This window comes from Wyeomyia smithii, chromosome 2 (assembly GCF_029784165.1).
Source record: "Wyeomyia smithii strain HCP4-BCI-WySm-NY-G18 chromosome 2, ASM2978416v1, whole genome shotgun sequence".
Classification (NCBI taxonomy): Eukaryota; Metazoa; Arthropoda; class Insecta; order Diptera; family Culicidae; genus Wyeomyia; species Wyeomyia smithii.
The window spans coordinates 16342824-16364132 of NC_073695.1; the positions used below are offsets into that span (position 1 = coordinate 16342824).

At 38.8% G+C, this 21309-nt stretch overlaps 1 protein-coding gene across 1 annotated transcript in view; it reads left to right on the top strand.

Moving 5' to 3' along the window:
* Positions 1-776: 776 nt before the first annotated feature.
* Positions 777-21309, top strand: part of LOC129721622 (uncharacterized) — a 37363-nt gene continuing 16830 nt past the window's right edge. The window contains exons 1-3 of the mRNA XM_055674382.1: positions 777-1448; positions 20247-20431; positions 20491-20937. Of these exons, the coding sequence (XP_055530357.1) occupies positions 1334-1448; positions 20247-20431; positions 20491-20937 (747 nt within the window). The 5' untranslated portion in view covers positions 777-1333. The remainder of the gene's footprint in view (positions 1449-20246; positions 20432-20490; positions 20938-21309) is intronic.

Here is a 21309-nt window from a genome sequence, read left to right on the forward strand (position 1 = left end):
ATTATTCGCGCAAATTTGTTATTGAATTTTTTTATCAATTTTACCGCTTAGCAATGAAATTAGAGTGATAATTAACATATTACAAAATTGTTATACATTTTATCTATCCAACAACATATTGGTTATTATTATCCATCATGTGGTTATGCTGTTATTAACGTTTGAAATCTGACGCAACATTTGCCCGTTTCATTTCCAATTTTACAGAATGCATCCCAGTATAGTAAACAAAGACGTGTCCCACGTCAAAATAAACCCAAAAGTTCTGCCTTATATTGGTTATTGCGGATTAAAATAAATGCACTTCTATTTTTCGTTCAATGGTCGCGTAATTATTTATTTTCTATACCCTCGTGCTGGTGCCCTGACCGCGGTTAAACAATTTAGAGGTTATGACGCTGAAACAGCACAAATTTGAAGACGTGCGCGCCCCTTCAGTTCGGCGTCAATTCATAGAACGAAACGATTTGACGTAGGTATTACCATTTTTAATTTTCGCAATAACGGTCTGATAACCTTCACAGTACACAGCCGTAGGCAGTTCAATGTGCACGTTGTGTGCCGGCCAGTCCACGTGAATAGTTAGTGCAACTGTTTCGGAAATGTCTGTCTGCCTGCACTTATCGTGGAAAAGTGATTGCACTCCCTGTGTCGTAATCCGTCGTCGCTCTCCTTCTTTTCCCTAAACAAATTCAAATTGTTATCAGTCAATATTCCCTGCTGCTACTGCTGCTTCTTCGTGCACCAGCCAATCCAACGCCGACCGGTAAGCGATCTCCAAGGCAATCAACTGCAGCCGAAGTCAGTGCTGTACCATCGTTAGCCAAGGGAAGGTGTTTCTTTCTCGTGCTCGTACTTGATCCTCATTGGACCAGTAGATTCTGTTCTACGGTGGATCAATTCCACTTGATTACTGCAACAGCGATAGCCGCCGAGAGTGTGCAATGGGAACTCGCTTCAATTTGATAAAAGGCCAAATTAGTTTCGCGAACATTTCCCATTAAAGTGCCCGAGTGTCGCGGTTGGTTGACCGCAAAGCATGCACGCGGTGCAATTGTTTTTTGTTTCTCGCGCTTATTCAACTGAAGTCGGAACTGTGTGTCCGCAGCTAGCCAGTTCTTCAGTTTGATATTCCCGTCGTCTGCAGTTGAAGATCAGTGATCAGTACGGAACAGCCCAGTGAGCAAGAAGTGTGCCCGTCCGGTAGCATCTGCGTTTGTGTCTGTGTGATAAGAATAAAGCGATCCCAAATTTTTTTTTGTTCGGTTTTTGGGTTCGACTTCAACAATTGTGTTGTCAAGTGATCGTCTGGATTTAAATAGCCTGCGGTGAAATGTCGTCGATAATGGAAAAGAACAAGCTTCGGCTGGAAAGCCGGTCCAAGATGTTCCTCAGAAGCAACTCGTTCCAGAAGTTGTGCTCACTGGCCCATCCTATGGGGCTGAAAGGTACGTGCGAGTAGAACTTTCCTGTTTGTTTTCTTATCTGTCGAAGTGCGTCCGTAAATGGATAAGTGTCGTAAACACCTTTCCGCGCGTTGCTGGTTTGAGTATGCGTTTTTGGACAAAGAGAAACTATTTAAATCTATTCATCTTGTAATATTATGTGGTAAAACAGGTCGACAATTGTTTTGTCTGTTTTAATTTCACATACGTCATTTTGGCCTTAAAACCTAACGTTATTTAAGCTGAGTACCGGTAACTGAAGGGTTTCTTCAATTATCGATTTTTTGCTCTGATTCCTAATTACACTATTTACCTGTTGCTGTATAATTCACCTGTTCGAAGCAATATCGAAGACTGGTCATGCCCATCCATAGCCGGTTCGGTGGCGGAGAATGTTCTTAGAGCTTCCGCCACGAGAGCACTAGAAAATTATTCTACATTGCACTTTATCAGTGGAGCATGTGGCGATGATGATAAAATAGCAGTTCATAGAAGGGTAATCGTTAGTTTCAACATCTTGCACACACCCGTTCTCTGCAGTGTACCTTTTACGGGCGACAGGTTATTAGCATTTGTTTAAACCAACTCTACCGTGGATGGTACGCCTTTTGCTTGTAGGAACTGGGCTAGGATATCATCCACGAACGTCTTATGATGATCGCTGCTAATCAACAACAATGTTCTGTTAGATTAGCAACTCAAACATGTAGTATTTTGAACTGGAAGTCATTGCACTTCACCAATGCCATTATCCGAATAGTAACTAGTTAACTATAATAAAATAATCTACTAACATCGTCATAAAACAATTTTAAAAGTAACCTAAAAATTGAGGCATTTTTTACTCCAATTTTCTGAGGATAACAAATGCATAAAATAATCTGTTGAAATGATCTGTTGAAAATTTATTATAATTTCGATAAAACTCAGAAATCTCAACTAAATTTTTTTCTCGGAATGGCGTTTCTCAAAAGATGAATTTGCCATGTTTACAACTGCGGTAAAACTACAAAACCGATTTTCTTCATCTTTATTTTTAATGTCCGTTATTAAATTCGCTGGTGGATGAACGATCGTTTTTCGAAACAGTTTAACATTGTCATTGTCAAACAATTTCAATGCAATTTTTAGCGCTCAAAACATTTTTTTTTGGGAAAAACGTTCCCGTTCGCACTGAAAACAAAATACATATGGAAGTGATCGTTCAGATACCCGGCACAACTCTAAACTTATGAAATAATATGAGTTTTTTGATTTTAGCTGATCTGCTGGGTTTTTATCGTGAATACCACAAACCTCTGGGAAAAAAAATATTTCAGGGAACTCCACAAATAATGGGTATTTCTTATGAACAAACTGAACTTTCAGAAAATTACTACTTCTATGCACACTTAAAAAAATTCCAGACTTTTATCTTTTTTCTCTAGTAAAAAGATATATAATCCCTTAAAACTGTGCAAAAAAAAAAGATTGCATTTAAACTTGTTCCAGTTGGTAAACCCCTCGTTCGCCAAGGGGTTAACAAAGTTTTTAGGAAAGTGAAAAATTGAATATTTTTATCGAACTATACCTAAAAATTTTACTCTTTGCAAACAGAACGTTATTATGCAGTAAACATCTAGGGCAGCAGTTCTCAACCTTTTTTGACCACGTACCCCTAGGCAACACTTTCCAAATCAATTGTACCCTCTGGCTTGGTTTGTTTTCGCAGAGAGGGTGAGAGTAGTGGTAGATCGCGTTATGTAGTCTAGTTCAGGTTTTAAATTAAAATATGGTTTGCTTAATTGCAACAGCCATGTTTTAAGAGCAAGATTGAAAAACTAATTAAATAATATAACGAGAAATTGCTTCGTCCGCCATTACTGATTTTTATTTCGCGTACCCCCTGAAGGCTGTCGCGTACCCCTAGGGATACGCGTTTCCCAGGTTGAGAACCGCTGATCTAGGGCTTTCATATAAAGTGTTCAAAATTTTGCGAGCAGCGTTTGCTCTAATGTCGATCGCGCGGCGAGCGCTAAAATGTTGAACTCTTTACAAAAAACTGGCTCGATGGAACTGTAGGATTCATTCCCAGGTTTCAAATACTGGTCTCAAAATTAAAATCAGTGGTTGCCAACTTGTTCAAAAATGCGTTTTACTTATTAAATTCAAGATGGCGGCCAATATTTTAAACACTTTATATGAAAGCCCTAGAAGTTTTCTGCATAATGACGTGTTGTTTCAAGCAGTTTTGGAATAAAATTGCTTTAGACAGTTTCGAAACAAAACAGAACTATTTAATTTTCACTGTTATAGAAACACGCTTTCCCCTTGGCGAACAGGGGGTCCACCAACTGGAACTAATTCAAGTGTAATTGATTTGTTTTTACTGCGTTTGACAGAACTAAAATTTAAAGACGCCGCGTTGCTAGTGGCTTGATTTCAGTGAGAATTGCGGAGATTTTTTTCAAGAAAACGAAACTGTTAATCGTCACCGCTGAACTAAATCCGGAGGTCAAGTTTTAAACATCAGCACTCTAATAGATAGTGATGTAGAGGTGAGCGGAGTAGGACCGCCCCCTCAAGCAATTCTGTTTATGCGGCTTTTAAGTTTGGGAAGAGAATCTGCTCTTCTATTGAATACCAGCATCTATAAAATAAGTACTGAAATATTTATGTTTATTCTCCAGCTATTCATTCAATTTTAAAAATGCACTGAAAATTTGCAGATTCAGACATGCAGGGTAAGCCCATCATCTGTTAGGGTTAACAAATGTTTTTAGAGCCAAAACGGTTGATTTTATCAGTATAGTGTCTGTGGCAAAGTTGCAGATAGTATTTTTTCTTGTAAAAAAATATACACCATAAAAAATCAAAAAAAAAAAATTTTTTTTCTAAGTTTCCACTTTTTTCATTTTTTAACTATCCAAGTTCAAATTAATGTTAAAGTAATTTTATGTGGTCTTCATTAAAAATAGATTTTTCAGAATCGGGGGTTTTCACGATAATCAATATATAATATACCTACCTTTAAGCTTAAAATAGATACTCATTAAACCTGTCTGTATGATTTTTTCGGAGACTTATTATGTATAGAGTAATGAAAATAATTATTATTCTTTTTATTCATGAAACTTCACCAACGACTCTATACTAATCATACAAACCGGCCAGGAGCGGGGGCCAATCACGCTCGACGCCTGGGTTCGAATCCCACTGCCGACATAGGTGTCGATGGTTGTGATGTGAGGTGGCGTGATCCACTCACAACTAACCCAACTGGTCTAGATTAAATCCTAGCCGACATCAGGAGATTTTCTGAGGCGAAAAATCTCTGGGATCAGGCCTTCCATCGCATGAATAAGTAAAGCCGTTGGAGCCGCACAGTGCAACGTTCCATAGACAAAAATCAAAAAAGTGGATTTATTATTGAACTAATTCTATATGCTGATATGGTTTATACATGTTGATGATATTATTAACCTCGTAAGTTCACCCATACGATTATAAACCGCATCTACTGTGAAGTGGTTTCAACGCATCAAGTGACACGTTATTTTTTAAAAAAAATGGTTATTTTTTAAATTGTTTTTTTTTTATATACTATATATCTTTTCAAATTGAAACCGAAATGGCAATGGTAGAGGTATGTAACTACTACATTTCAAATGTTATTATTGAGACATAACATAGCGCATGTGGAAGTTGAAGGCTTCCTGGTCATGCTTCTTTATGCTTGAAGAAAAAAGATACTTTCGATTTAAAATCGATTGTCAAAAAGAGTACTCAAAAGTACCTCTCTGAATTTCACTTTTTCCCCTTATTTGGAATATCCTTCAAACTTCGGAAGCGATTGCCATTGCTCAAGTTGGCTCTTTCAACCGTAATTCGCGTTTTCGTATGATACCTCTGGAACCAAGCATAAGCAATTTATCGTACATCTGTCCCTTATTTTGATGTATAACAGGTAATTTATGTGTAAAACACATAAAAGATGATTATGATGTTTAGATGTTTGGCAACAGTAAACCCTATACAAACATATTTAAAAGGGAATCAAATGAAAATAATAATAAAACAAATAGTTGTGGCGTTTAGGTCACTTTTTCGTCGCCTAGAAATTATTTGAATATGATTTTCAAGCCTTTTATCTCTAAATGGATAATATTCTTAGAAAATTATCAACTTATGCTTCTGTGCGAAAAAATGGCGTTTGTTCTTCACGAAAAGCTTCAACCAAATCGAAAATGGTCGATGAACATCGTTGTCTTATGTGGCTTGAAATTGCTTTACTGATTCTCTCATAATTCCCTTTGTAGTGTCGAGACATTTGGGTCTTGAGCGTTTTCACCCCATGTATAGTAGACGGCTTTACCCCCAGAGAAAAATTTTCATATTACACCGACAAAGTAGATAAAATGTCAAGTTTAATCATGGCTTTCGATATTTCCGAAAGAAAACAGATTTAGGCAAGCGATTAAATGTATATTCACAAACAAAACAATAGATATTCAGACGGCAAAATCTTAAGTCCCGTTACCTCAAAACAATAGCGCATTGACTGATTGGCAGCTGAAAGGTTGTTTTTGATTATTTCTGCGCACTATCACAGCAGAAAGGGGTGCAAAATGGAATTTATCAATTATTTTATAACTTTGCAGTAAAACTACGGCAGTCTTACCCTGCTTACCCCTAACTCTAATATTGAATACAAGCAAAAACATCATATCAAGAAGACTGGCATCTCTGGATCGATCCCACAAATGACAATGTCAAATCGAACAGCGCACTCCATCTATTCAAGGTGGAAGTTTGTTCTGAAAGTGCTGGTTATTACATCACTGCGAAGACAGAGGATGCGTATGTGGTAGTCCAGCCTGTGCGTTCGGCTTGCATTCGCATCGCCAACACATACACTAGCATGCGTCAGTTGCTTTTTTACTCAAAAGACTGCTTTGCCAAAACTGTCACTCAATCTCAGGCAGAGTTCCCAGTCTTTTTGATATGATGTTTTTGATACAAGTTGAAAATCAAAAGCTCTAGGGGAGTTTTAACCCCAAAATCATTCGCTACGCCACTGGCTCTGATTGACTAGCTGTTTCATGAGTACATGAAATATCGTTCATCACAAAAAATCTGACAAAAAAAACTGTCTGTATTAGAATGAAAGGTATTCATCTATGTTAAAAAGAATATTTTTTCTTGTAAAATAGAGTGCTGCAAATAAATAATCGAAGAACAGACCCCGTTTGATTTTGCCAAACACGACATTGCAGAATTTTTTCTGTTGCCAAAATTGAACCATGTCAAAAATGAACGATTTATTTTACTTTTCAAGTGGTCAACACGATGATGATCAATATATTAGCGGAATATGTTCCGGTCATATTTCAGAAACCGTTTTACCGATTCTGGTCATCCGCTTCGGCAAAATTAAGAACCAAAATATCTTTCTTTTGGAGAATGTTGAGCTTGAATTGGTTAAAATAATAAAGAAAACTAAAAATTATGATTAAACATCATCGCTCGTTTTTGGCACATGTGTGCGAAAATCGAACCGTACCAAAAGTAAAACGGGCTCAAATCAAACAGAGCCTCAAAAGAAAATATAAAACTATTGTAGTCCTACGTCAACTATGCGGTCGTGTCTTGGATACCACCCTCCTACTTTTTTCTATACTGAACTATATTCAATATTGAGAATGCATACATTTTGAAGAAAATGAGAATTCCGTAATAATAACTATAGTGTTATAATTCTGTTACCGGGTTCTTCTAGTCGAGGTATACTGCAATGCTCAACTTTGGTTTCATCTAAACGGTCGTTTCAAGGCTTAACTAATGCAAGATTTTACGATGATGAAGGCGGTATCCCTAATTGAGTAAAATTATATTTACGTCGCAACAATATTTAGAAACAATATCAGTCCCATGCGGTTCTTACCCTCGGTATCAAAACCATATAGATTTAGCTGCATTCAAAAAGTCTTTGGTCAAAATTTCAAAATCGTCGTACGGTACATTTTAGAGTAATGCCCTTTTGGTGGTCGTATAATACAAAAAAAGTGATATGAAAACGACGAAATATTTATTGTAAAGCCCGTTCCACAAAAAACTTTATTTTGTCGTGTACAGATAGGACACCGCAGTATTCAACAACTTTTTTCTTTTAAATTTTTCCACAATTTTGCTAAAGGAAGCAATCTGGTATTCTGAAAATCAGAATTTTTTTTTAACTAACTGTTAGGAGAATTGATCGAAAAACCGAAAACGATAAAAGTAAGGCCTTGTTCTATGAAATAATTTTGCTGAAGACGTTAAGTACATAAAATCAATTTTTAACAGTCAAATCTACATATAACGATCACGATTTTTCGAGTTCAGACTACTGTGCACTAGACTGGGACACGGTTATATAGGAGAAAAGCGATGGTGTTATTTTTTCGCTCCCATGCACTTTTCGTGTTCCTTATGGGTCCTATAACAACTGTGTAACTTTTCAGATCGATCGGTGAAACGCCCGATTTGCGCCCGATTTTTTAAGCTTCCATACGATTTTATATGGGAAAAACCACTTTTTCAAAACTTTTTCTATAGAGATGTCCAGTTGGCTCCTAAAAATATATCAACACATGATATTTATAGGCAATTTTCCTGGGAAAAACTTTTCTGGAGACCGCAAGGCGCTGCTTTGCTTGTGAAGGAAGATATTCACGCCAGACTTAATGAATATCTGACGAACGGCTCACCATTGAATTTTACTAGCAATACTGCTGCAGCATGCTGCTGTTGCAAATTCAACCATGTGATAAGAAATGATATCGCATAAATTTATCTTGGAGGTGCCCGTAGATACTATGAGCAATAAACACACTTTGAAAATTAATTCCACGCGAAATTATTTCTCATACTTAAGCAAGTTTGCAATAGCAGCATGCTGTACCAGTGTTGCTGGAAAAACATCCGTCAGACATTCAATCAGTTTGGGGTGAATAGCTGTTTCTACAAGCATCGTAGCGCTTTACGGTCTTCAGAAGAGTTTTTCCCAGGAAAATTTCCTACAAATATGTATTGATATATTTTTAACAGCCAAATGGACATCCTATATAAAATCGTATGGAAACTTTAAAAATCGGGCGCAAATCGGGCGTTTCACCGATCGATCTGAAAAGTTACACAGGTGTTACGGGACCTATAAGGAACACGAAAAGTGCATGGGAGCTAACATTCATTTTTTGTCCCACTCTACTGTGCACTGTGAGATTTTAGAATAATTCTTTCCACCAATGGTAAATGTCATGAAATATAATTCCATGGAACGGGGTGAAATTGATCAATTTTTATAACAATTTCCAATTAACTAAGTATAATTATAATAGTATAATTTTAAAACAAGTACTGGTATGTACTCCAGTGAACCTCTATGGCTATTGGTGAAATTTCTATCGTCTACTTCATGAAATAAATTGGTAATTCTATAAGGTACTATGAGGTGAATTGGGATGAAATTGATCACCATTGAAATCCATACATTCCTCCATACATTGGCAATGTGCTTTTTTTCGATATGCTAAAGATTATTGATGATTTCTGTGCTGAAAAATATCATTTACAGCTAGTTTGGAAACGAAAATAACGATATTTCAGGTTAAAATTTGTTTATTTTGGTTCACGAGCTGCTTGTTGCTAAATTTGCTCTTATTTGATCGTCGCTAGAACGATTTCAATTCGGTTTGTTGCAAAAGCTCAAAAACTAGTTCTGAAATTAAAATCTTTGTGGTTTCCTGTGAATTCATCAGTATTTATTTAATGGTATGGAATGATCCAAGGTTGTTAATCGATAATTTATCGTAAACGTCGATAACGATACCGTCTGTTATCGTTATCGACGATGACGCTTACGTCTTCAGACATTATCGTCATTGTCAATGACGATAGCTACTGGACGGTATCGAATCAATAACGTTTGTCTATTACCATCCACTGCAATACCATGCTTTATTAGATATATCATTTAGATGCATTTTAAATACATATATGACAATGCTATATAACTTACTATTCGAATTTGTGCTTTGTTTCGTCTCCAATCCTCCGAAGTGAAAAAACGTTTCCTCACCCCGTGTCTGCTTTTTGATCAAGTCGTACACCATTCACTACCACAGCAGACAAAACTGGCATAAGGCGTTAGTGAGCTGATAACGTCTAGTGACTATCATTATCACCGATATCGTTAATGTTTGAAGACGGTATCGTCATCGTCTATATCGTTACCATACGTTATCGGATGACGATTATAGACGATAATCTATCGTATTAACAACCTTGAAATGATCATTGTTGAAAATTACATTTTTGGAGCTTTTATCAAACTTTAGTCATTCCTCCAAATTAAACGTAATTAAACCTCAACTAAGATAACTTTTAGTAAATTCAATACTTTTTTTTGTTATTGTTTTGATTGAATTTTGACTGAGTTAGTAGAATTTTTCGAAAATATGAGAAATTGCACCGGGCATGCAAGGGTTAACTTTGACAGGTATTTGAATCATGCAAAAGTTGCGCTTAAGGACACGTCAACATTGCCTAGTGTTGTAAGAGCAATATCTTTTGATTAGTATTTTTTATCACGAATTTTGTGATCAATTTCACCCCACTGATCATTTTCACCCCATTCCACGGTACTTGGGATATTTTGAAAGTTATTTCATAATGTGGTGGTTGAAAAACGTTCCTTTCAATAAGTATTTCGTCGTTTTTCTATCACTGTTTTTGTACTTTACGACCTTCAAAAGGACATTACCCAAAAATGTACCGTACAACGATTTTGAGATTTTGACCATAGTTTCAGGACTTCATGACGAGTCGAATGGTGTATTCAGATCCTTTGGTGCATTTTATTTTATAATCAGCGGCTTTTAGTAGTATGGTTAAGTGCCTTTATTTCCTGCGTTGCGCTGTGAGCCATTGGGAACTCTGATTTCAGAACATTTATGTTACTTGAACTTTAATGGCTGAAATGTTGAATTTTGTATACATGTAAGGCCAATTTTATTTCGCATACGTTTGTTCGTCATATGAGTTGTTTTCTAATTTTATTAGGAGGCTTTTACCTTCGATTGAAACAAATTAATTTGATTTTAAAACAAATTACTTTTAGTTATTGAACAAAACAATGTACGTAAAAGATAGAAGCAAACAAAAAAATACGCGCAATCGCAATCAAACGCGCACAGCAACAGGAAAGCATACTTTTTGGCGATAGCTGATGATGCTTGTTTTGGCAGTAACAGACAATTTATTGAGGCATTGTTCAAAAAAGGCTTGCTATCAATGTTGCAGCGATTGTGAATACTTTATGGATTGCACTGGTACACACAGGCTTTGCCCTAAAGCTCAAACTAGGGAGAAAAAAAAGAAAGGTTATAGCTTTTTAACCATTCTTGGGATCTTTTCTGCTCATAGTAAAGATAACTTTTTCAGAGAATTTAATGGGTTTTCCCATAAGCCAGTGTAGAAGCGTCAAACCCGGCGAGCAATCACTCTGCGGCCTTTTGACGCACTTCTGCATACACTAAGGGCACAAGATTCACAGGAACTACTATTTTTAGCTTTGGGGTAACAATTTTTCCACTTTTGTCGACCAGTGTTTGCTCTGAAAGATTAGGACAAAAAATGCCAGCAAAGTAAAAGTACATCATTCTAATCGTACTTACAAATTTTGTTTTGTTTTGACTTTTTGGCGGTGGGGTTTGTTTGTGAGATTTTTGTCAAGTACAACTTTCTGTGATTTCTATTCTTGTCTGGATGGATCTGAGTTTGGTCCGATTTATTTTTATTACGCACCAGACAAGCAAACAAACTTCAGTACTATCCGAAGACTATCATCGTTTCGATTTCCAATCTTACTTGTTTTTCTCAGAAATGGTTTCCTCGGCTAATAATTCGTAATAAATCACAAACTATCATAAGATCATATTTTTAAGGGATGTAGCTTTTATGTAGATTGTTTGAAAAAAGTCAGAGTATTATCTACTACCATTTGGGAAGTACCAAAAATACCTTTCAAATGCAACTAAAATTATCAAAATTGGACATTCTTGTCAAAAAGCTTAACAATTGTATCTAAAATTGTTAAAATTTTTCGTTTTCTTTGACGCTACTAATATTTGTATCTTGCCATGTGTTTGTATGAATTTGTGTATGAATGTGTGTAAATGCGTGTAGAGATCAAAACGGTCTTAATGTCAAATAGGGTAGGGAACGGCTTAGGCAGCGGCGCCTATTTTAAGCAGTCGAAGAAAGCAAGCCTTAAACTCCTGAATTTTAATCAATATCGACAGTTTCAATGATGGAACTAAAAACTTTGATTGTCTAGCTGTCTTACGAATATAAGAAATAGCGTTAATCACAAAAAAAAACTGTGAACAATCACCATTCGAAACAAATCGACCTATATTGCATGAGCCACTTCGGGTACTGAAAAAAAGGCCTGCAAAACAGATGGAAACTGCTTAAAATAGGTTGGGGTGATTAGAATAGTGTCCCTCGATTGGTAATTTCAATTGATTATTGTTAAAGTTTGCTAACTTAGTTTTACAATCCGAAAACAAGTTCTGACAGAGAAAAAGATAGAGAACAGATTGATATACTACTGTTTGATTTTCACCCAACACATTTCGAATATTTCGTATCAATACACAGGCGGTTCCTAAAGCTGCTTAGAATATATTGCCTACCCTAGGTGCCAGTTTTTTTTTTTTATAAATTCGAAATAATTTTTTTTCGGGGGGAGTATTACCGTGCTGGATCGAAATCCGTACACCTAAGCACATGATAATCTTCGACGGTCAATATAAAATCAAGAAATCACATATTGCTTTAAACTGACATGTTTAGTTATAGGTCTACTTATATTTTATTGCTATTTTCCAGTAAAATGATTAAAATCACTCCGAAACTCGAAAAAATCATGTTTAAATAGAACATGTTTTGAATCGAAATCCGTACACAGTTTTTTGTCTGAATCAAAACCCGTACACTTTTGAATCGAAATCCGTACACACGCGATATACACTGAATCAAAGTTCATACAACAATAAATCAAACTCCGTATAGATGAAGAAGTACAAAAATGAGCATCTTTTATTTATAATTTATCTTTAAATTTCGTAGTAACCGGAACGCCGGAACCTCTCGAAGCTTCCCGGTACGACTCTCCCTTGCGCACCTCAGTCACAGATCGTTTAAAATTGTTTGCGTATATTTATACTTGTTTTATTCCATTATATGCTGAAAACAAGAAGAAAGTTCAACAATATTTGCATGATACACACGCTGTACGGATTTCGATTCAAGCAAATAACAAGAATCAAAATCCGTACGGCACAGTTTTTGTTGAATAAATACAACTTACACTATTTATTAGACAATATACAGCTCGAAAATGACAAAAACTTACCTTTTCCATCAATTTTAAAAAGATTCACAGTGTAAAACACTTATGTTTTTAAATAGTTTATTTGACACGGCACGATACAATTTATGTTTAACTGAGCCAAGTACATTTTTTTTAAATTCTAAATTAGCAGGGAAAAGAGGGAGGCCTTTTCTTTATTCTCGCGGCCGACTACGAGCTAGTGGGGATTAAAGGTGAGAGGAGGGGAGTTACAATTTTGATTTTAACTATATTGAGTTATACGATTTATTTATTTGTACATGGCTAAGCAGTGATGTTCTATTTGAGCAGTTTGGACTGAGGTGTCTGCGTGAACATAAAGATGCCGAGTCTTCGTTTGAGTGTCTCCAGCTTAGTGTGTCATCTGCTTTCAGCGTGTAGCGGGAATGGTAATCTAACAAATAGATAGAAGAGTTTCATATTTTAATACCAGCGTGTTTTATGAACACGTATAGCTGTGTCATGTACTGGAGATCACCGCTTCCCAGAATGTCTCTAACGGGTACGTTCGGTTGTTTTCCTCGGGCCCGAAGGGAATCTATAAGCTCAGACCTAACACCACAGTATTCGGTACACGACCAAACAACATGCTCGATGTCATGGTAGCCATCGCCACAAACGCAGTGATTACTGTCTAAAAGCCCTATACGAAAGAGATGCGTGTTTAACGTATAGTGATTGGACATAAGTCTGGACATCACGCGAATGAAGTCCCGACCTACATCCAACCCCTTGAACCATGCTTTCGTCGATACCTTAGGAAAAATGGAATGTAGCCACCGTCCCAGTTCATCTGAGTTCCATGATGATTGCCAACTGTTGAGTGTTCTCTGACGCAAAATGCTATAAAATTCATCATAAGCAATTGGTCTTTCATAAATATCGCCGTCAATAGCACCCACCTCAGCTAAAGAGTCAGCCTTTTCGTTACCCGGAATCGAGCAATGAGAAGGGACCCACGCTAAGGTAACTCGGTAATTTTTATCTGTTAAAGCACTTAAAAACCGCCGTATTTTCCCCAGGAAATACGGGGTGTGCTTCACAGGCTTCATTGGTCGCAGAGCCTCAATGGCACTGAGACTATCTGTGAAGATGAAGTAGTGGTCTATGGGTAGGGTTTCGATGATTCCAAGAGAGTACTGAATAGCAGCAAGTTCTGCGACGTACACGGAAGCAGGAGCATCGAGTTTGTAGGAGGCGGTAAAATTTTCGTGGAAAACACCGAAGCCAGTGGACTCATTTAGATTAGATCCGTCAGTGAAAAACCTTTTATCATAACTAACATGTTTAAACTTATTGGAAAAAATTTTAGGGATCTCTTGGGGTCGCAATTGATCCGGGATACCAGAAATGTCTTGTTTCATGGTGGTGTCGAAGAATATAGCATTATTAGAAGTAGCTAAAAGTGCGACATTGGAGGAATCGTATGAAGAAGGATTAATATCTTGAGCCATATAGTCAAAATATAAAGTCATAAATCTGGATTGAGATTGAAGGTCGACCAACCTCTCGAAATTTTCAATTACTAATGGGTTCATAACTGTGCATCGAATTAGCAACCGGTAGAGATTCCAAAAACGATGTTTCAACGGAAGAATACCCGCTATCACTTCAAGGCTCATCGTATGGGTCGACTGCATGCAACTAAAGGCAATACGCAAACAACGATATTGTATTCTCTCTAATTTTATAATGCGCGTGTTCGCGGCGGAGCGAAAGCAGAAACAGCCGTACTCAAGAACTGACAATATCGTTGATTGGTATAACCTTAGAAGGTCTCCTGGGTGAGCACCCCACCAAGTTCCGGTAATCGTACGAAGAAAATTAATCCTCTGTTGGCATTTTTGTGTCAGATACCTAATATGACAAGCCCAGGTGCATTTGGAGTCGAACCAGACCCCGAGATATTTAGCGACTAAAACCTGAGAGATCGTTTTACCCGTTAGTAGGAGCTGCAGCTGAGCTGGGTTTTGCTTCCTAGAAAAAACGACCAGCTCAGTTTTCTCCGGAGAGAATTCGATACCCAGCTTAAGAGCCCATTCAGACAAATTGTCTAAGGTATCTTGCAATGGTCCTTGTAGATCGCTAGCCTTGCCACCAGTAATGGATACAACGCTATCGTCTGCAAGTTGCCTTAGCGTGCATGAATTTGCAAGACATTCATCGATGTCATTGACGTAAAAATTATATAAGAGAGGACTTAAACATGAGCCCTGGGGGAGGCCCATGTAATTAATCCGGGAAGTTGTCGAATCGCCATGTGAGAAATACATATGCTTTTCTGACAACAAATTGAGCAAAAAGTTATTCAAATTTGGTGAAAGTCCCTGCGAATGAAGTTTCGCGCTTAAAACTTCTACAGAGACAGAGTCAAAAGCCCCCTTAATATCCATGAACGCAGAAGCCATTTGCTCTTTTCGAGCAAAGGCTAGTTGAATTTCAGTAGAAAGCAACGCTAGGCAATCGTTCGTCCCTTTGCCCCGGCGAAAGCCAAATTGAGTATCTGAAAGTAACCCGTTTGTTTCGACCCATTTGTCTAACCGTAAGAGGATCATTTTCTCCATTAATTTCCGGAGGCAAGAGAGCATCGCAATCGGCCTATATGAATTGTGATCAGAGGCAGGCTTCCCGGGTTTCCGAATAGCAATGACTTTTACCTCCCTCCAGTCATGCGGAACAATATTTAGCTCAAGGAACTTGTTGAACAAATTCAACAAGCGTCTTTTTGCAGAGTCGGGTAGATTCTTCAACAGGTTGAATTTTATTCTATCTAACCCTGGAGCCTTATTGTTGCACGACAGGAGAGCCATTGAAAATTCCAACATCGAAAATGGAGGCTCTTCCGTACAGACCGTTTTGGCAAAATCGAGTATCCAGCGATCTGAATACTCCTCGCTTTCATTCGAAACGTCACGGTTCCGCATGCGCCTGGCGGTATCCCAAAGAGTGCTCATCGCTGTTTCCCTGGACAACGCGTTTACGAACCGCCGCCAGTACCCGCGTTTTTTCGCCTTTACTAAGCTCTTCATCTGCCTGCCCAGTGCCTCGTACTTTCGAAGCTGGTTGACAGTGCCGTACTCCCGGTAGTCCTTATACGCCGCGGACCTTCGCGCGTACAGCTCAGAGCACTCTTTGTCCCACCATTTGTTGGGAGGGCGCTGTCTAATCGTTACCCCGGGTATCGGTTTCGTCTGAGCTTGAGTCGCGGCGTCGATTATCAAGCCAGCTAAGAACGCGTATTCTTCCTCCGGAGGAAGTTCCTCGTGAGTCTCGATAGATTGCGCTATAATAGACTCATAACACTTCCAATCAATATTACGTGTAAGGTCGTAGGAAATATTGATTGGGTTCGGGGGAGTTGAACCATTAGCAATTGATATAACGATTGGAAGATGATCACTACCGTGGGGATCGTTGATTACTTTCCACTGGCAATCTAGCGCTAGTGATGTCGAGCAGAGGGATAGGTCAAGCACGCTTTCATGTGCTGGAGGATTAGGTACACGTGTCGCTTCCCCAGTATTCAAAACTGTCATATTGAAGTCGTCGATCAAGCTACAGATTAAAGAAGATCGGTTGTTGTCGTACAGCGACCCCCATAGCGAACAGTGAGAATTAAAATCTCCCAATATCAAAAAAGGCGCGGGAAGCAACTCTGCTATATCAGTGAGATGCCTCTGTTCAATCCGCGCGGAAGGAGGGATATATAACGAAACAAGGCATAGGTCTTTTCCATTCATATTCGTTTGAATGGCAACGACTTCAATACTCGAGATCGAGGGGAGGTCGATTCGGAAGAAGGAATAGCACTTTTTAATCCCTAAAAGTACCCCTCCACCGTGTGAGTCTCGATCTCGACGAATAATGTTGAAATCGTGGAAATTGAGTTGATCGTTTGAATTGAGAAAGGTTTCACAGAGCGCAAATGCGTCACAATTGTATGTATTTATCAAATGAGAATATAGATCGAATTTGGGGATGATACTTCTGCAATTCCACTGTAATACAGTGATAAAATTCCTAACCTCTTTCGCCGTATTAGTCATCGAAAGATATGATAGCTGAAATGAGGGGCCAAGTTGCTGCTAGTTGCTTCAAAAAGGATTTCACTGTAGGAAGAAGGGCAAGAAGAATATTTTGTAGGGGATCTGGTATGTTGAATGGTTTGAATATCAAGTCCACAATATCAGAAAATTTTATGAACCCTGTTTCTTTTTTATCTTCTGATCGATAAATGGGTGCACGAGGGGTTTTTGGTGCCCCAGGAAGTGGTGGGTACTCCTGGTTTGATTTAAAATAAAAACCGGGAGGTACTTGCTTCGGTTTTTCTTCACCGCTTCCTTTTTGTGTTGGCTTATTGGTCATTCCGCTAGGGGTTATCTTGCGACCTTTGCGAGAAAGATTAGGAGAGTTGATCACTCTCCTCTTCCTAGATCCTTCTGGCATGGCATAAGAACACCCTTCGACGGGATCGTCAGATGTACCCTCATCGGTTGGCAAAAAGGAAAAGATGTTTCCTGTCGAGGGTGGCTCAGCACTCTTCAGCATTTCTGCGAAAGAGCGCTTTGATCGTTCCTTGAGGGAACGCTTTATTTTTTCCTCGCGCTGTTTGTACGCGGGACACGCCGAAAGGTCATGCCGAGTTCCCTCGCAGTAAAGACACTTTTCAGTATCCTCACTGCAAGCGGTCTCAGCATGATTGCCTCCGCACTTGCTGCAGCGTGCCTTGTTGCAGCAGTAGGTGGCTGTATGACCTAACTGCTTGCAGTTTTGGCAATGCATGACCCGCGGTACGAACAGGCGTACAGGCAGACGAACCCTGTCCAAAGAGATGTAGTTCGGCAGTGCGGATCCGGCAAATGTTACACGGAAGGAATCCGAAGGGAAGAATTTCTTCTTCCCTTCTTCGATGGATACTGAATGCAATTGCTTGACATCCAGTATCTTTACATCTTGAATCAGGGGGTTCTTGAAGCAGCCAACCCCGTGACGCAAAATGTCATCGACCGTGAGGCTTCCTTCGGTAACCACACCGTCGATCTCCACGTCCTTGGCAGGGATGTACACGCGGTACTCTCTCGTGAAGAGCTCGTAGCTAGCAATTGCGTTTGCTTGCTTCAAGCTACTCACAACAACTCGCAGTTTGTTCGGTCTAACCTTTGTAATTTCGGTTACGTCCGAAAACTGTTTTGCCAGGTCCTTGCCGATTTGAATAATGTTAAGAGGCTTCTTTATGGGCCTGAAGTAAACTACGAACGGACCTTTCGAAGCATCTGGGTAAGCTTTCACCCGTGTTGCCGGTACCCTTGGTACGGGGCTAGGTAGCGGGGAAGGTAGAGGGGAATTGATGGGGGAGATCTCAATCTCTTCCCCATTTGTTTCCACATCCAGGAATAGTTGCACCTGCATGTCGTCCATTTTGCGGGAGCGTTACGCTCTACCGCACACAAACGATAAATATTCGAATGTGGGGGGGGGGTCAAGTAGTTGCTATTTAATTTTAAAAACAATTTTTCAAACTACAATGGATCAAAATAAAAAAAAGGCAGTAATACTAATACTGATAACAATAGTAATAATAATAATAATAATAATAATAATAATAATAATAATAATAAAAATAATAATAATAATAATAATAATAATAGTAATAATAATTATAATAATAACAATAATAATAATACTATTAATAATAATGATAAAAATTCTAAAGTGAATACTTCACCGAACGTCTAAGTCACGACCTCACGGCTGATAGTAGGATTAATCGAGCGTCTCCGCAGAACAAACAATGACGATCCAGCTTCGTGTTGTGACACAGTGGCCGTATCCTACACGCGACCTTGTAGATGCCACTTGTAGTTGACTTCCACTCGCTCGATCGTATGCAGCGTAACAGCGGTGCGGGAGAATTATTCTTGCTGATATATCAGCTGCGTATCGGATCACTGGCGGGGTAGCCTGCCCCTACCAGTGTGCAGAAGATGTTTCTGCCGATAAACTACCGGCTATTGTCATCGCGCAGCACAAGAACTAATCGACAAAAAAACACCCGTACGATAACTCGTGTATTGTTATTTTGCAAACTCAAACGGAGATGAACAATTTGCGTCTAATCGAGACGAAAGCAAAACAACGAATCCCGTAAAACACTTATATCCCACTTGAAAATCGTTTTTATCTGAAGAACGTTTCCTTAGTAAATTCTCTAACGATACAACGAAATGACAACTGAAACCGATACACGATTGAATTTTCATTTTTTATATTTTTATTTCATGGCCTACTGGCGTGTAGTTTAATTTAACAGAAGGCCAACAACATAACGGATATGTACATGTAACTATCATATGAATTTTCACTTTTATAATGCTTAAAACTGAAGAAAAACATCAAGGTGTACGGATTTCGATACTGTACGGGTTTCGATCCAGCACGGTATTTGGCAAATTTAAAATTTCAACTCCTAAACATACCGAACAGCTCTGTTTTAAAAAAATTCCATGTTACATACAGAATTGTCAACTTCATCGTCATTCCTTATGAGCTCAAATAACTAATAAGCGAATTGGTTAAAAAAATTGTTTGTGATGTTCTAACAGGAGCTAAATTTTGATTTTGCTCATTAGATCATAAATACAACATGACAAATATTCATCGCTGTCTTCAAATAAGAAATATAAAATCTTCTCGAACTAATAAACTTACCCATATGAGTCACGGTATTTCGTTGCTAATGGAATCACAATACATTTCTTCCGGTCTGACCTTCCCTATCTGCTTAATACAAAGTTAGCATATCGACACTATTCCGTATCGGTTCGACAAAACGTAATCCATAAATCGTTCACCAAACTGGCATCGATTTCAGCCGTCCCTCATTCTGGTGTTGCCCAATTGAACATCTTGTTCAATTCGAGTGCCTGCAGTCCTTTTTTTGAACTCGGGCACAATCAATTCGTTTGTGTTTTTTTCCATTCCCACGTCTGTACAGCGCCACGTATCACGTACCGGAATGGTGTAACATTTATTTCAATTTTTTTTTTTTTGAGTTTTTAAAATTTGCGATGACGCCGGTGAAAACGCCGCTGACTGGCTGCGGCACTGCGCGCTGCACTTTTGCACTCGGTCTCGCGTGCATGGAAGTCACCTAGAGGCCGGAACCTTATCGACGTACGTATACGATTGGCGAAGTGTAGGTCGAACCGCTTGGCAGCGCGTCAAATCAAACGGCAACATTTTCCCTCGGAAGTCGACAGTTCAATATAAACAAACAATTTGCACGATTTTATATAAACTTATTTCGATTTTTTTTTTGTTCTTTTTTTATTTTATTTCTCTCTGTCGTCATTTGGCGCATTTAGGTTTCAAGTCAAACAAGGAAGCCCTCAAGTCGGTCTTCGAATCGCTTATCGTCACGACACGTGGCGTCATCCAGTCGGTCACGTACAAAATTTTGTGCTTTCTGTTCCTAGCACCGTTCAACCGACTGGTCGGCCGGCCCCTGAGCATCCTTTCCGGCGAGGATGGAAAATTTAGCACCATAAAGGTATACTAAATCATCCGGTGATGCATTTCTCATATCTGAACTGTTTTCTTCTGTTGCAGTTAATTCTAAAGTTGACCTTGTCCGCAATCGTCTCCTCCGATAAGGATGGCGACAAATGCGATAAGGAAGCGGCAGCGGTAGTTAGTGAAGTGCTTCCGCGGGCAGTAGATTCGGCGATCCAAACAGAAGAAGAGGATACGAAACCTACGGAAGACAGCGCAGCGGAAGAGCAATTTTTCGACTGCAAAGAGGAGAACAGTGTTACGCCGCGACCTTCCACCGCCGAGCTGCGGGATCAACTATTGAAAAATTCACGTCCCTCCGGCTCGGCCCCAGCAACATCGTACGGATCGGTGCCCCTAGGGCTGCTTGTGTACAGCTGTATGCTCGGTTGTTTTGCACAATTATCAGCACTCGTGTACTTGCTTAACGCGACCGTCAGGAATCCTCCCGGGCTGATATTTCTTGTTTTGGCGCTTGGCTACATCGGATACGTTATGATGAGGGTAAGTCATAACAGTTGCTTCCCGCTGTTGATAGCGATTGGGGCGAAATTGTTTTTGCCCCTTGTGATAATGAATGGTTCTGTGTGTACGATTTGATTTGGAGGGGGCTTACCTACGCTTAGGTGAAAGTAAAATTGATTATCGCGCAATTAATTTGGCTATATAGATTACCTAATGATCTGCTCTGTAAATAATGAAATTATACAGTAAATTCAATACCATATGGAAGCAACCCTGGGATGACCCAGTTTTTTTGCTCAGTAAAATTTGATTTTAACAAAGAGCTTTTCCAGTTGAAACAAAATGCATTTAGCGTTTTTTCCCAAAACTTATAACTTAAGAGTAGTAAAAAATATTGCTTATGAAAGCAAA